Source organism: Camellia sinensis, chromosome 4, assembly GCF_055761805.1.
Source record: "Camellia sinensis isolate YWXY chromosome 4, ASM5576180v1, whole genome shotgun sequence".
In the NCBI taxonomy this organism is placed as follows: Eukaryota; Viridiplantae; Streptophyta; class Magnoliopsida; order Ericales; family Theaceae; genus Camellia; species Camellia sinensis.
In genome coordinates, this window is record NC_138964.1 from 190,649,706 (window position 1) to 190,666,402 (window position 16,697).

The 16,697-nt window shown below is 28.4% G+C and overlaps 1 protein-coding gene across 3 annotated transcripts; it reads right to left on the reverse strand.

The window, feature by feature from the left end:
• Nucleotides 1-1,670: 1,670 nt before the first annotated feature.
• Nucleotides 1,671-8,720, reverse strand: LOC114261968 (vacuolar lysine transporter YPQ1). 3 transcript variants are annotated; one of them, XM_028202295.2, is made up of 12 exons: nucleotides 8,383-8,718; nucleotides 8,236-8,278; nucleotides 6,828-6,854; nucleotides 6,541-6,639; nucleotides 5,756-5,865; nucleotides 4,498-4,672; nucleotides 4,277-4,378; nucleotides 3,007-3,105; nucleotides 2,896-2,916; nucleotides 2,721-2,779; nucleotides 2,546-2,636; nucleotides 1,671-2,063 (listed from the first exon to the last, which is right to left on the reverse strand). In XM_028202295.2, the coding sequence occupies exons 1-12, from the start codon at nucleotides 8,619-8,621 to the stop codon at nucleotides 1,956-1,958; spliced, it is 1,173 nt and encodes a 390-aa protein (XP_028058096.2). In that variant the 5' UTR covers nucleotides 8,622-8,718; the 3' UTR covers nucleotides 1,671-1,955. The 3 variants fall into 3 exon arrangements, 2 of the variants coding, with proteins under 2 accessions (XP_028058096.2, XP_082723335.1); XM_082867209.1 differs by lacking the exon at nucleotides 6,828-6,854 and having other exon boundaries at nucleotides 1,695-2,063; nucleotides 8,383-8,720; XR_014328128.1 differs by lacking the exon at nucleotides 2,721-2,779 and having other exon boundaries at nucleotides 1,924-2,063; nucleotides 8,383-8,719.
• Nucleotides 8,721-16,697: the final 7,977 nt, after the last annotated feature.

Sequence of the window (16,697 nt, forward strand, 5' to 3'; positions counted from 1 at the left end):
GAGGCCCGCTTGGTACTTGAGTAACATTTACTGGTGGTGTAACAAGAATAGGTACGGGAAGAGCTCCCTTTTGGGCCATCATACCTATTTTCCTAGACACCAACAGTTGCCGGAGTGCCATTCATTACACCAGAACCTCCCCTAGTCACCATTGGATCTAGGCTTGGCACGCCATAGAGCCCGAGTGTGGGCAAACTGCTGCCGCCTATTGTGGTTTGAGCATGTGTTACTGTGGTTGTGTTGCCATAAGACACAGGTTGAGTGGGGCCTACTTCTCTTTGGATTTGATTTTTCACTCCAGCGGGGATAACTCCATCACCAGTTTGATTTCCGTTTGGTGTCGGTGCAAAGTTAGAACTCATCACCAACATGGTGTGAGTGAGATTCTGAAGAGTGGTAAGAATCTTCTGCTGAGTATTTTGAAGTCCTTGAATGGTTTCGAGTAAAAGTGGTTGATCTAAAGCCATGGTCCTGCCATCGCCACTGTTAGAGGATCCTTGTTGATGAACTTTATCTTTTGCCGTCATCCTTGTTGGAGTTGTGTGGGTTCCAAATCTCGTTGAGACCATTAATCGATCCGCCTCTTCAATGGAGTCGCTAAATGTATGAGAGGGTTCAAAAATATTGTTGAAAAATTCGAAGATCTTTGAAGAAAATTCGAATTCTCTAAAGAAATGGTGAGAAGCTTAGATTCTTCAATAGTCACAACTTAAGAACACAAAAGTAAAGAGATGATGGAGATAAGAGATTTGGTGAAGAATAAGGCAAAGTAGCTAGAGAGAGAATAATGGCAAGACTCTCTCATGGATCTTGCACTTTCACTCTCAGGGTTGATAATGGAGAATGGAAATTAGTTCTTTCCCAATAGTTGTCTCTCCAAAATCCATCCGTTGTAAAGTTATGGATAGATCCTATTTATAGGCACCTCATGATGTAAGATGGAGCCCATGTGCAAGACACATGGGGAATATTCTCTCCAACCACCTTATCCGAGGAGGTGACTTCTTCGAAGATAAGGAAAACCCCGAAGAAAAGATCAACCTCTCGGCAAACCCTTATTCTTAGCCACACCTAACCAATGATCCTCAATCATTCCAAAAGGCCACGGTAGTCCTAGAGGACCTCACGTCGCTAAATATTACCGAGTCTTATGGACCCCCCGGGGTCGTGCCACCTCGACCCGGGTATAGGCTAGTTTAACCGAAAAATGAATTTATCTCCACTCACCGTCCTCGGGATCGGGTCCTTTGTTCGAACTCCATTACGCCCATGGTTCTGGTGCGTAGATCCCGAAAAGCTCCGAGCCCGCAAGTGTTCTGCGACTCACCAATAGAGCGGCTTCTAGATTGCGATCGAATCTGTTCGAAGCCTAAGTGCCTCGGATCTCTAGGCTTACTCAACACCCTTTCGAGTTCGGGCCCGAGTAAGTCTGTAAGTTCGTGGATCCGAATCCTTTCAAGGCTTAGAACAATTCGGCCCGTTTGATGGCGATAAATCCAGTCTCACCAATCTTGGACTTGCGATAAATTCGGGCCCACCAACCTTGGATTATTGGGCCTAATTAATTTAGTAGGCTCAAATTAACTCCAACCTTGGATTATTGGGCCTAATTAATTTAGTAGGCTCAAATTAACTCCTCTTACAGAAGGCAATGCTTGACACAGAAAAATAAAAAAATCCAAACATAATATTAATTTTTTATTATTAAATAGGAAAAAAGTTAGTAAAATTGAAGAATTAGAATTGTTTTACACACTATAGACAATTTACTAGGTGCATTAGCAGTTCCACTACCCTTTCTCTCCCTTCATTTGAGGTTATTGTCTCTAACCTCTCTCTTAATTCCAAAGGGTACCTTAAAATGTTCAACACAAACAAGCAATTCCTTGAAGAACAAAATGATACACAAACTGATTGAGAGAGAGAGAGAGAGAGTTACAAATGTCAACAAGCTGTCAAGACAAAGGAGCTTTATTTGCTTCCACATAGTAGTCTCCATAGTCTTTGCTTTCACTTGTCATCCTTTCCCTGATGTATCTGTAGTATATATACTGCAATATGATCTGATCATTATGGTTGTTAAGGTGTACAAACAGTGATAAACTATATGTGCTAATAAAGTCACATTTGGGATGTTCGAACAACATTTGGGCACATAGAAAGGTTTTGGTTAAGAGTAGTACTCATTAAGAAGCTTAAAATAATTGTACATTCTCTCATAAAAATTGATAATTAATGAATGTACAACCATGCAATGCTTTGTCAATCAATATTGTCTTAAGGACGTCCATTGACAAAGACAAAATTTAGTTGCACTGAATTAAATTACAACTAACCTACCTTGTTAACGAATGATGAATAGAAAGTAGTTCTTATATTTATACATAAATCAATCACAGAATCGGGCACAACCATCTTACTGAACAAAAGGATGGAACCCACCTCATGTATGAACGTTGTCTCTGATTTTGTGATTGATTTGTATGTTAATAGAAAAGCTAACTTGTGCTACGGAAGAAGATGTGAAAATTAATAATAAGGATACAAGTAAGTCGAGTGCCACGCAGACCACAGCATCCAGCAACCAGGGTAAGTTGGGTTTAATCTTGTCCCACTCAGATGTTCTTACAACTATGCTGCATTGTTCTCCATCATCAACAAAGCTTCAGATACATATATATATATATATATAGAGAGAGAGAGAGAGAGAGAGAGAGCACCTTCCGACATAAGTAGCATTAGCAATGAGTGCGAAGATGAACATGAGTGGATTCAGTCCCTACATGATATCGTTTTAGACAAAGTTGTTTGTTATTTTAATTTTAACAAGTATTTAGGATATAAGGGTAATTAAATAAGGTTCCAACTTAGAATACGAAAGTAAGAGTCATTCACCTCTACGCTCCCTCTTTTAATCTGGTCAATCAATGAGGGAAATAGCATCCATTAGATACCAAGCATACATCATGAAATTGAAAAAATAGAGTTTTGAATTAAAAAGCATACATTTAAGCAGATTTGAGGGATACGACCACCCATGTATATTGCAGCCATCATCCATCCTAAACATTGCCCAATCACATTGTTCTCCGTGCTATTTTGTTCCTGTCAAATGTACATAAAATAACTTCAATCAACTTCTTTCTAAAAAATAAAAAAAGAACTTCAATGAACTTCCTGTTGGGATATAAGAAAAGAAAAATATTAGGCATCCCAAATCAAGTGGGTCTCATGTGGGTTCCACATCTATATAAGACATTTGATAAAAATATTTATAAAACATTTAGGGTCCGTAGCATTACTCATAAGAAAAAGAACTACATGCAAGTAGGAGTTAGGGAAAAAAATTACAAACCCATGGGGTGCAAGTGTGTCTGTGATGGGGTGTAAATGAAAGATAGTGGTTATGCCCCTTCATGTGTTGGTAATTTTTTTTTTCCCAACTCACGCCTGCATATAGTTTCCTCTAAGAAAAAAGGACTCAAAAAAAAGTAAGCTAGATTAAGATTCTTTGTCATTATTTCTTTGAATTTTTTATGGGTTTTACCACAATAATATGTTAGGGACTTACATAATCAAATGATTCATGTTTAAAATTAAAATAAATGACATTAAAATGCAGCCTTTTTATTTGAAATTTGGACAGTTAGATCACCCCAATAATATCATTGCAGTGAAAAGAATTATAGAATATCTTGATCCAGACAAATTAGGGGGGGTGTCTTGTGGGCCGTAGAGACCTCTTGTTTTGATTCTGTGATATATTTTACAATGAATGATTTCTATATATCCGCTGTTTTTTTTTTTCACTATTTTCTATCACCTAGTACATGGCAAAATAATCTTGCTATCAGTAATACCTTAATAATTATATTCAAACAAGAAAATCAATCATAAATATCTGTCTCATTGACGTATAACATTTTTCGTTTTGATAATAATATGATGATCATTTTTTTTTTTTACTATGTTTTGTTTATATCCTCTTCTATGTTATTACTACATTAAAACACATATAAATTGTGGATCAATTGAACTATAAAATTTTGACACATAAGACAATATACTAAATATTATATACACATTAAAAATTTGTAAATAGACAAAATCCAATTAGAAGCAGATACAATCCTCTAACATGAGATGCCATTCTTTAGTTGTGTGGGTCACATTTCATGTGAGAGAGTTGAATTCTGTTCTCTAATCGAATTTTGTACACAAATTTGAGCATCCTAGCATTACTGTGTGTGCCAAAAATGAGTCACACTAATCATACTTGTAAGAGTCTCCTCCCACTTAATCCCATGTATACATGCATCAAGGCCTTACTTCCACTGGGCAGGCTTATTGATGCAGCAAGGAATGCCGCAGAACCAGCCTGAAAAATATGTAATCCCACAAACATAAAATTGAATTGAGATTATTAATCATAAATGTGACTCTTTTTTTAAACAGAAATTAATTGGTAATTAAAGATGAAAAATGAGAGACGCTCACAGATCGTGGGATGGGCTTAGGCTTGCTACGAGATTTATGGGAAGAAGCTCGAATAGGCTCATCATCTGATGATGAGTCGTGTTCGAGTCCCATTACTGATGGAGGACCACTTCTAGCTGCCCTTAGAGGAGACCGTGTTGGTAGAGTGTTGGTCCAAGCCAGAGATCTTGCGGACCTAACGAAAAAACAAAACAAAAACATATATATAATTTTTTTCTTCAATTAATCAAATATATTTGGTTGGGCTTTTGTGTTTCATAATATTAGAAGCACAACAAACAATGAAAAAAAGTTATAATTCATTTATAGTTTTCATATCATTTTTTGCAAAAATAGTTTTTAAAATTAATTTTGTAAATTACATCATTAGTTTTTTATAGTTTAAGCGAAGTGTCACTCTAGTTCCCGTAGCTTCAATTTGAACAATTTAAATCATATACAATCATATATTTTGGTCAAGTATTCTTTTTTAGGCTCATCATTACACAATCTAATCCTTTTTTCAAGTAAATCCAGAGAAAGAAATTCTTTGGATAGAACCTCCATTCTATTTATCAACTTTTTGTTTAGATTGTTACCTTTTTTGTTTGTTGGTTGAAACCCAATGGTTGTACAATTCATCAGAGGAGAGTTTTTCTATTATGGACAAGGACATCTTTCTTTGTATCATTTTACAAATAGCTGATAAACTGGGTGGAAACGTAAAAACTATTCTTTTTTTTCCATAGTTTTGTTGCAATACTGTTCCACCGTCATACATTGTTAACATTTTGAATGAAAAAATAACACTTTGAAAATTAGAGAGACCAAAGTGGAATTCAAAATAACCTATAGGGACCACTAGTGTAATTTGTTTATTACACCAGGTGGTCCCTATATTTTCCTTTGAATTTTATTTTTGTCCCTCTAATTTTAAACAAAGTATTTTTCCATTTAAAATTCTAACACTAAGTGACAGAAGATCACATTGCAACAAAACTGGAAGTATAGAATTCACATTGTTTAAATTAAAAACTAAAAAAATCATAGTGAAATTTGGCTCAAGGTAGAAGGACTGCCAATGTGATTTACCTAAAATAATGTTTTGACATTTTTAAGAAGTGGGTTGTTCTTGAAATAAATTCTCAAAACATATCCCCCAAACAAGTTTTGTATTTTTATTTTTTATTTTTTTTTAAAATGGAAAATGGAGAAAGAGAACATGATCAAAAATGGAAAATAGCATATAATAAATGTTGGAGAAAATTGATATACATACACGTAGTAAATTTCCCTATGGGGCTGATGCATTATGGGGGTGCCACCAGGTATTGGAATGGCTGAATCATATGGTTTAGGTGGCTTCAAAAATTTTCTTTCTTCTTCAACCTAACAAAAGCACAATTTGTTAGTCATATTTTTAGCTGCCCTACATGTTACTAGAAAAATATTCAAAATTTAAATATATACATACATATATATATATATATATATAAGATGTATTTAGCATGATTATGATCTATATATTTTAAATTTTCGACACTATTTGTATAATTTTTTTGGTTTTATATAATATTTACTATAAATTACACTGATTTCTCCTAAAAATTTGAAGAAAAAAAAACAATACAACGTAAAATTTGACGTAATTACATGGAGCTCTTTTATAATTTTAATTATCAAAACATATAATTTAGTAATTCATTAGTCATATGAATAGCAAAATGATGTTGTCATCTCTTTTGCATTGCAACGTATATTTTACCTTATTCCTCTTTGCCTCTTCACATCATTTACATTAATTCTAATCATTTTAACTTTATTAAAAGAAGATCTATGTAATTATACCAAAACTATAGAATTAACTATAATTTCTCGAAATATCACATAATTCAAATTTTGGGTACTTTCTATATTATTTTTCTGGATTTATTTTTTTCTAGATTTATATAATATTTATGATATGCAAATACTCTGTGTGTGTGTGTCTACATTCTGCAAGTTTATTTATTAGACAGTAAAGAAAATTACTTAAATTGTGGAAGAAAAATAAGAAATTTGTACCCCTTGATTGTGCTCAATCCTTTGGGCCTTCAACCAGCTATATAAGTGATCATAGTAAAGGCTTTGCAACACCAACACCACAGTACTTGCTGTGTACAGCTGTCAAATATTAACAATGCACACACATGAATTTGTAATACGTGTTCAAAAATTAAACAAAAAAACAAGAACGAAACAGAATTGCAATACAAATCAAATTATAGTTATACAAACAAACAAAAAAATCTGATGAATTTTGTATAATCTGTCACAAAAAAAAATAAAAGCTAGTTGGAAAGTGGCATTACCAGAGCTGTGTAGAACTGAGTGGGCAACTGTAATCAGAACCCCAAAAAAAAAAAAAAAAAAAAAAATACGAGTATGAGAGATAGTGTTTCGACAAAAAGAGATCTGTTTGGTTTAATTTTTTTAAAATTATTTTAAATGAACTTTTATTTATTTTTAGTAAATTTTTTTAAATGCAACTAATATAGATGTTTCTATTTTTTTTATTTTTTATTAAAACCATAAGAAAACTCAAAATTTTGACGGATTGGATTTTCTTTCGTTTTTAGTTTTTTATAAATATATTTTAGTTATTTTTTTATACTTTTTAAAAATATTTACATTGGGTACATTTAAAAAATTAATATATATATATATATATATATATAATTTCAATAAAAATAAATAAAAATCGATTATCAACATATTTTAAATGTTTGCAACACCCTCTCGTAACTGTAAATATTTATTGATATTTTGAACCTTTCATATCCATATATATATTTTGTAACTATCAATATTTATTGTTATGTTGAATCATTCATATCAATATAACAATATGACTAATATTATATGTATTAATTAATATATTAATTAGTGTATCAATTGATAATGTAATATAATTTAAGAAATTTTTAAAATTTATAATGTGATTAATAAGTGAAATCAATAATAATATCATAATTAATATTGATACACTAATTAGTGTATTAATTAATATATATTGTATGACCGGAACAATATATCAATTTTTATATAGATGTATCGAGAATGTCAATTGTAGTGCGTAACTGCACAGAACCTCACGAGGATCCTCTAAAGTGTTTTTTTCTTAAAGTTTTTTAAAGTAGTGTATTGTGTGGTTGAGATTTAATGTTGAAAAATTGATGTGACTTGTCATTAAATCTCAACCACACAATGCACCACTCTAAGAAATTTTAGAAAAAAAAAAACTCTAGAGAATCCTTGCTCGATTAAAAGGCACCTTTGGACGGTTGAACTCGTCAGTTTTTTGTCTTTTTTAGAAGTCGCATGGTTTTTTACTCATTAAAAAAATTAAAAAACTAATAACTTATATTAAAAAATCAAAAATTTTCTTTTCATTTTATTTTTTACATATTTTTTTATAAAAAATTAAAAAATCATTTCAAATATATTAATTTTTTTACATCATATATTAGTTAAAAAATCAAAAATTTACTAAAAAAAATTTGTTCCCAAACGAGGTCTTAGTGCTTGTGTGAAAAGTTAAGTTTGAGGTTTTTTTCAAAATATACCTCATTCAATTTATAATTATTATATTTTTTCTTTTATAAAAGTAAAAAAAAAAAAAAATCCAAACGAAGGCTTAATGCAGTAGTTTTGGAACATCATCTGCAAAAAACAAAGGTTTTTTTTCTTCTGATTATTTGCTAAAACTAGAACACATACCGTTGCAGGCTCAAGAAGACAACCCACTAAATTGAAAACATCACTGCATGAGAGAGAGAGAGAGAGAGAGAGAAAAAAAAAAAAAGTAATGATCTAAGACTTAATTAAGTGGTAAATAAAACAAGAAATGAAAATATGAAAACAAACCCAGCAATCCAAGTAAGGAGAAAGAGAAGAGAGACTCCATGGCTGGACTTGGTGCGGAAGTTGGTGATGATCTGTGGGATTTCTGCAACTCCCCAACAGACCAGACTTATGAGCCCAAAAGCAAATGAAAGCTCATCATTGAAGTTGCATAAGCAATCCTTGAAATACTTCTCTACCCACCCTACACATTGCTTGTTCTCTTTCACACAATATGCTATTGAGTTTCGTAGACCCTTCATCTCTCTCTCTCTCTCTCTCTCTCTCCCTCCCCCTCTCTCTAATATTGAGCAATTGTGGCTGCTCAGGTTATTAAAGGTGGTGATGATTTTAAAAGGAAAACACATATGCATTGAGAAATGGGTAATTATTCAATAATTTCGGAACATAGACCCGTGATATTATACAGTATTGTAATTGGTGGAGAAGGTGATAGGTGAGATATTGTGTTGGATGATTTGGAAACATGAGAGGGCATATTTAATGATGATTGGTTAAGAAATATGAATACAAGTACTCCAGAAACATTCTACAATTTCCGTTGAAAAATTACATATAAATTAAATTTTATTTAAAAAATAAAAATGCTATGGAATATGAAGAATATTCTGAATTTTATCCCAAAAAAAGATGTGCAGTATAAATTTAAAAGTAGTGTAATATGCATTTCAATAAAAAAATAATTGAATGAATACTTTTTTAGGTAATTTTTCTGGTATATAATACTGTTGTTAAAAAATGACGCAGAAGATTTGTATTTCTTAATTTCAATCTAAAAGAGGTATCAAAGTGACTTACCATTATAAAAATATCACTAATAGACTATTTTGATGAATTTTTTTGTATAAATTTTTATATTGTAACATTAAAGTAAAGGACTTGATTTTTATTTATTTTTTTGGTACAAAAATGCACTATAAAAACTGGAAAAAAAAATCAAAAATTATTCTAAAAATAACTTACTCTTTATTTTTTTAAAATAATTTTCAAAGTACATAAAATTTTCTATTTTGGGTAAGTAGAGGTTTTAGATAACGGATCTGGGGATCACTTACCCTCTGTGGTGTTGTGCTAAGAGGGATTTGGGAGGGTAGTTTGACAGTATCCATGCTATGAGATTTTCTACTGAATATGTTAGTAATCTTAGCTGTAAGAATTATATATTTTTAGAAGTAAAAAATGTTTAAATAAAAGAAAAACTCACAGTATCCTTCTCAAATTTGTGCCAAGAGAACCATGCACTTCTTTTAGTTTCAATTCAAGGTCGGAAATCTTTTTTTTTATTTTGTAGATTTGGGATCGGAAATCTTAAAAACTCAAAACTTTACCAACAATGAGATTATGTGGCGGAGATTGTGGGTAAAATTTATGTGACAGAGATTGAGCTGATAAAATAAAAATATGACAAAATTTGAATTGGTATAATATATGGTCCATATATAGAACTAATATGAATCATAAAGTGATATTCAGAATAAAAATTTTGAGTAAAATTTTGTCAGGTTTGGGAACAACTTTTGTAGTTAAAATATTCTGTAAAAATAAAAAAAACTAAAATAATTAATAAGATAAAATGTTAAATTCTACGTATCAATCAATTATTATTTTTTTCACAATTGTCTATTTAATTAAAAAAATATTAATAAATCATTTTAAACATAACCTTTTTTTCTTATCTTATAAAATAATTAAAATAATCAAATCACCACACGTGACAGATTTAAGATTATTCTGTGTCAAATTGTAGTATTATAGCTCGGTCGGCCTTAGCGTCTCTGTGGGCCCATTTGAATACTGTATTGTGTCTCTTTTGAATATCATTTTATGCATAATGCCACATCTATCTATCTATACTATTATAAAGTGAACATTTTTTATAGTGTCTTGAAGTTTTGTTTCTTATACTATTACGTGTGTATTTTTTTAATTTAAAATTAAAAAAAAAATTAGATAGATAAGTGAAGGGAATTTGAACCTTAGACTTTTATCAAATGAATAACACTCTTACCACTTGACTAACACACAATATATAATAAATTTTTTATTTTATTTTTATTTATTTGAATAGCACACGCATCACGTGTGCCAACTACTAGTACTATTACAAAGAAGGGCAAATTACATATACACCCCTCGAGGTTTGGCTAAATTACAGATACCCCCCTGAGGTTTGAGAAATTACGAATTCCCCCCTGAATGCTATATTTGCATAAGAAATTAGGGGGTAATTTGTTATGAAATATAAACCTCAGGGGGTAAATTGTTATGAAAATACAAACCTCAGGGGGCGGGATGTAATTTCTGAAACCTCAGGGGGGTATCTGTAATTTAACCAAACCTCGAGGGGTGTATATGTAATTTGCCCTAAAAAGAACACTACTCCACAACACTTATTCACCTGTAAGTATTCCAGGAAGGGAAAAAAAAAAATATTGGTCCACATCATTTTAGAGTTACAAGACAATTTTGAGGGTTTCAACCATTTTTAGATTTTGTTTGGTAATAAAGACTCGCTAAAAAAACATACAATTCGATTTTATTATGATATAATGAAAAATAATATTATACGCACTAATTAATGTATTAACTAGCATATCAATTAATGATATAATATAATTTAAAAAAAATTTGATATTTATAATTTATATAATGAATGAGATCAATAATAATATCATAACTAATGTATTAACTAGCATATCAATTAATGATATAATATAATTTAAAAAAATTTTGATATTTATAATTTATATAATGAATGAGATCAATAATAATATCATAACTAATACTAATACACTAATTAGTACATGTAATACAACCAATGAAACCTTCTCTTTTTAACAAAGCCAGCCACTTTCATATTCTTTCGCTATTTTGCTTCTAGGAAGTTGTCACTTGTGGGAAGAAAATTAATAACAACAGGCTTTTGTTAACATCTGTTTTGAGAACATATGTTTAGAAAGTAGAAAATTTTAATTAAAATTTCTCTATGATTTTTGTTTTGCGAAAATGATAACTTAATTAAAGAAGACGCATATATAATTGAGTAAAAATAGAGTAAATTTCTTTGATAATATTGTCAGAGTAACATGTTACTGTGAACTAAAGTAACATCTTATTATCAAATAAAGAGGTGTTTTGGGAACTTAGTTTTTAGCCACTTTTTAGGTTTGTAGCAAAAATCAAAAGTTGATTTTTTTGTATTTTTTTTCATTTGGAAAGTTGATTTTCAGCCATTAGTGAAATTACAATTTTACCTCTCATGGATCAAAATGTGTTACATGAGTGAAATTGTAAATATTTTAAATTGAATGGGGTAATTTGATCATTTTATTATGATTTGATATTATAAATAAATATTAATCAAAAAAGTCAAAAGCGACTTTTCATCAACTTTCCAAATCATTTGTCTAAAAAAGTCAAAAGCTTGGTTAAAAGCCAAAAAATTACTTTTTACCATCTTTTCAAAATAAATCAGAACAACATGTTACTGTTTACATCAATTTTGATTGTAATTATTTTTTTTTATAAAGAATTTTATAGTCAACATGGATCTTATTTGATAGATTTTGATGAAAGGATTTTAAAAATACTAATTTTATTAAAAATCGACATCTAGATAAAAAAAAATTATATTATTTTAAGATTTTATATTTTAATAATAATTATATGTGTTAGACTTTTGAAAAAAAAAATAATTTATGGTTATCTTTAATGCATTAAAATTTTATTATGGGAAATTTTGATCAAATCCCCCAAGGAAGTAGAAAATGAGTATATTTACTTTATTTGTGTAGAAAATAATACAATATTAAAAGCCATATTAATTTTTTTTTTAAATTATATTTATAATGAGACCAACATACCTTTTTGCTTTGCACCATTCTCCTCCCTTATTTTTGATTGAATTTTTTTAATATGTTTAAAATTTAGTTTGGTGAAAAATAAAATTTTTAAAAATCAAACACTTATTTTCATATGATTTTTTTTGAAACATAAAATAATATTTAAAAATTCAAATATATATTTATATTTAGTTTTGTCAAAAAAATTTATAATACTGTAAATACAAATTCTAAAAATTCAATCAAATAAAAATATTTCGTGACTAAAGTTTTTCAACTGTGTATTCATAAATGTTGATCCGGTTCTCATCATATTAGAACCATTCAAAAAATATATATATATAGAATACTTTTTATTTTTATTTTTTTAATTAGTAGTTAAAGAATTTTTGCCTTAGAAAAACAAAGATATATCAATAAAAAATTAACTCTTCAAAAATAACATAATTAATTTTCATTGTACTCTTATATTCTCCATATAAGTATAGAAAGTTGAAATTCATTTATTACTATATGCCCTTAAGACGCATATTATCAAGTGGTAGTATTACATGTCTTAATTAATGTACATATTAATATACTAACTAGTTTTATGCTATTATTATTGACCACACCTATTATACAAATTACAAATACTCAAAACATCTAAAATTATGTCGCATCATCTGTTAATCTACTAATTAGTACATTAATTGAGACCCTAAAAATTCTACCAAAGTTTCTACCAAATGTCTTATATGGGTGTGGGACCCACACAATGTGGGTCCATGCGAGTTCTACACCCATATGAGATATTTGGACATTTGATAAAATTTTTAAAATTTCTAACATTTTTGATATAATAAATCTGATATTTCATTTACAGTAAAAGCATTAATTATGTGGATTCATAAATTATTATAAACCTCTTTAATCAAGGGATGTAAATATATATTGTCAAATTCGTAAATTTTCTATGAAACTTGATGGTTCTGGAATGGACCTTCTGGTCTGGTTACATTTATTCACTTTCTACATTGGATAAATCAAATCAGACTAAAGATCTTTTTTTTCTTTCTTTTTTTTTTTTTCTAAAATTATTTATTCTTTCATCTGAAAACACTTATCATCGCTGAATAATGTAAGAATTTTAAATAATTTTTTAAAGCATTAATTTAACAATTGATAATATTTTAGAATTAGTAATGCTATCAAACAAAAAAATAAAAAAAAATTGTACAGAATGACATGATTATATTGTGAGACTATCACTTCAAAATAAATAATTTATCAAAAATATCACTACCATATTATTTTCGTGAAAGATTTTGTATAAAGAATTTACTTCAAGTGACCAAATCAAATTGGAGGAGGATTTTCTGCTGATAAGGTGTTGTTGGCCTCTTCTGGACTCATTATGGATCCTTCTCAATGATTTAAATCAACCATTTTGTAAAACTCTTCAAATAGATCGTTCATACCAATAATGATATTGATCAGATTATTGTAAATGGGCCACTAAACCATCCAATTTACTTAATAGGCTCCACTGCGTATCTTATTTTAATGATCTGAATCATTCATTTGATAGAATCTTTTAAGTAAGGAATGATTTGAAAAGTTAGTTAAAAATTAATTTTTTGACTTCTTTTAACTTTTATGTCTTGTTGTGTGTAAAAAATGTGAGAAGCGATGTGACTCAAAATGAGTGCCGTTTTGGGAACAAAATAAAAAGTCACAAAATATCCAAAAACGCAAGTGTCAAAAACGTAACAAAATTGGTTTGGGAAATGCCAAAAACGCAAGTGTAAAATTACAAATTAGAGCCTATGACAAAAAAATAAAAAAATAAATTTATTATGTTGGGTAAGGGTATTTTGGTCATTTTAATTTGATTTGACACCATAAACAAATATTAAACTAAAAAGTCAAAAGTCAACTTTTTACCAACTTCCCAAATCACTTTTCAAAAAGCTAAAAAGCTTGGTAAAAAATCAAAAGTCAACTTTTTACCAACTTCCCGAAACACTCCTGAGTTAAAAACCAAAAGTTGGCTTTTAACCAGCTTTTCAAAGTGCCCCTAAATCATACATATCAAAAATCAAGTTGATTTGACATCGATAGATATTGTATTAGATCTCATTTGTCTGAAAAATAATAGGTGAATTATTTTCAAAATTATGTTGTTTCTTAATAAATTTCAAACAAATATGATTTGATCGGGTGACTCAACTTGATTTTTTATAAGAAGAATTTGTTTGATGGGCCTTAAAAAATTGAACATTTCAGATTGTTGAGATGCATTGAAAATTAGCCTGCAGTGGGCTAAAACTGAAAAATCCACCTAACTGAAGAGGATTCATTAGTCTCATTGTAACCACATGATTCAAACACATTTGTTTTTAAAAAAAAACAAATGACAAATATGATTTTTGAGAATAGGTTGCTCTTTTTTCTTTTTTTTCTTTTTTCTCTTTTTTTTTAATAACAAACGTGTTTAAATATGTTGCTACAATCGTATCATCAATTTAATTTTTTTTATATGAATAATCTACATAAATAGCTTTATAATATAAATTTTGAATTATCAAAATTAGTCGTATAATAAGACCACCAATGGCCAAGCTTACCTTCCAATGAATTTATCCACCAGAGAGAATCTCATTTCATTATAATTACACTATGAGATAAAAGAACAATTTCAGTCAAACTGATGTGAATTCTACATTCACGTAAGTATTATATAAAACTTATAATAATTTTGTAAGAATCTTTTAACATTACTCAACGGTTAGGTTTGTTATCCTGATTCATGAATGGGATTGATTGATGAATGGGATTGGCTTAGAATTGAAGTAGACCCACATATATCTTGTTTGTTTGGTTTATGGGCTCTTGGATTGTCACTCTAAAAGTGTGTTTGTTTTGAAGGATTATTCAATGGGATTGGACTATTAGATCATTCGGACTAATAGTTCATTGTTTAGTTCAATTTTTTTACTCCGAATTAATAGTTCTTCCGGACTATTAATCTCTCATATGAGGGATTATTGTATCTTAGGGGAGGGTGAGATTATTTCTATGGGATTGGTGTCTCATGAGACTAATATGTACAATGTTCATTTTACCCTCATGCTATTACTTAGGCCAAGTTTGGCATGCCTTAAATAATACAAAAAGTCAAAAAGTCACTATTCAATTTAAGTCACATCATCTTATTTAAATCACATCACATCTCTAACACATCACATCAAACCCAATCCAAACCCAACCCAAATAAGCTAATAAGTCAAAAAGTGCACTTTTTTAGAACATCTCAAACCAACCCTTAATAAACAATTGAAAAATGGTAAAATAGTCTTTTGAACATTTATAAATTATTTTTTTAGTGTTGTTAATTTAAAATTATATATTAAATAATATTAAATAAAAATATATAAATTATAAATTTAATTTAATTAAAAATAATAAATTAAAAACTATGGCCTTATAATTTGTTTAGTGTTGTTAAAAAATTAAATTTATATATTAAATAAAATTATTTTTTTAGTGTTGTTAATTTAAAATTATATATTAAATAAAAAATATAAATTATAAATTTAATTTAATTAAAAATAATAAATTAAAAATTATGGCCTTATAAATTAAATTTTTTTAGTGTTGTTAAAAATTAAATAAGGGGGATTGTAATTCATTATACTGTTAGTCTTGAGATACATTGTCCCTAGATTATTTGGTTGAACTGGATTTGTATCCTATGTTTGTTTAGTCATGCGATTAGATATCTGGATTGGACTATTTTTAATGAATTTAATGTTTGGTTGGACGGATTGGATAAAGATAAATGTTCAAAAGACTATTTTACCCTTGTAATTTATAATTTTTATTTAATATAGAGTTTTAAATTTGTAATCTATAATTTATAATTTAACAACACTAAAATTTTTTAATTTATAATGCCATAATTTTTAATTTATTATTTTCAATTAAATTAAATTTATAATTTATATTTTTTATTTAATATATAATTTTAAATTAACATCACTAAAAAAATAATTTTATTTAATATATAAATTTAATTTTTAACAACACTAAAACAATTTAATTTATAAGGCCATAATTTATAATTTATTATTTTTAATTAAATTTAATTTATAATTTATATTTTTTATTTTTTATTTAATATATAATTTTAAATTAACAACACCAAAAAAAAATTATTTAATATATAAATTTAATTTTTTAACAACTCCAAAAAAATTATAAGGCCATAATTTTTAATTTATTATTTTTAATTAAATTAAATTTATAATTTATATTTTTTATTTTTTATTTTTTATTTAATATATAATTTTAAATTAAAAACACTAAAAAAATAATTTATAAATGTTCAAAAGACTATTTTATCATTTTTCAATTGTTTATTAAGTAATAGCATGAGGGTAAAATGAATATTTTACATATTAGTCTTATGAAATACCAATCTCATAAAAATAA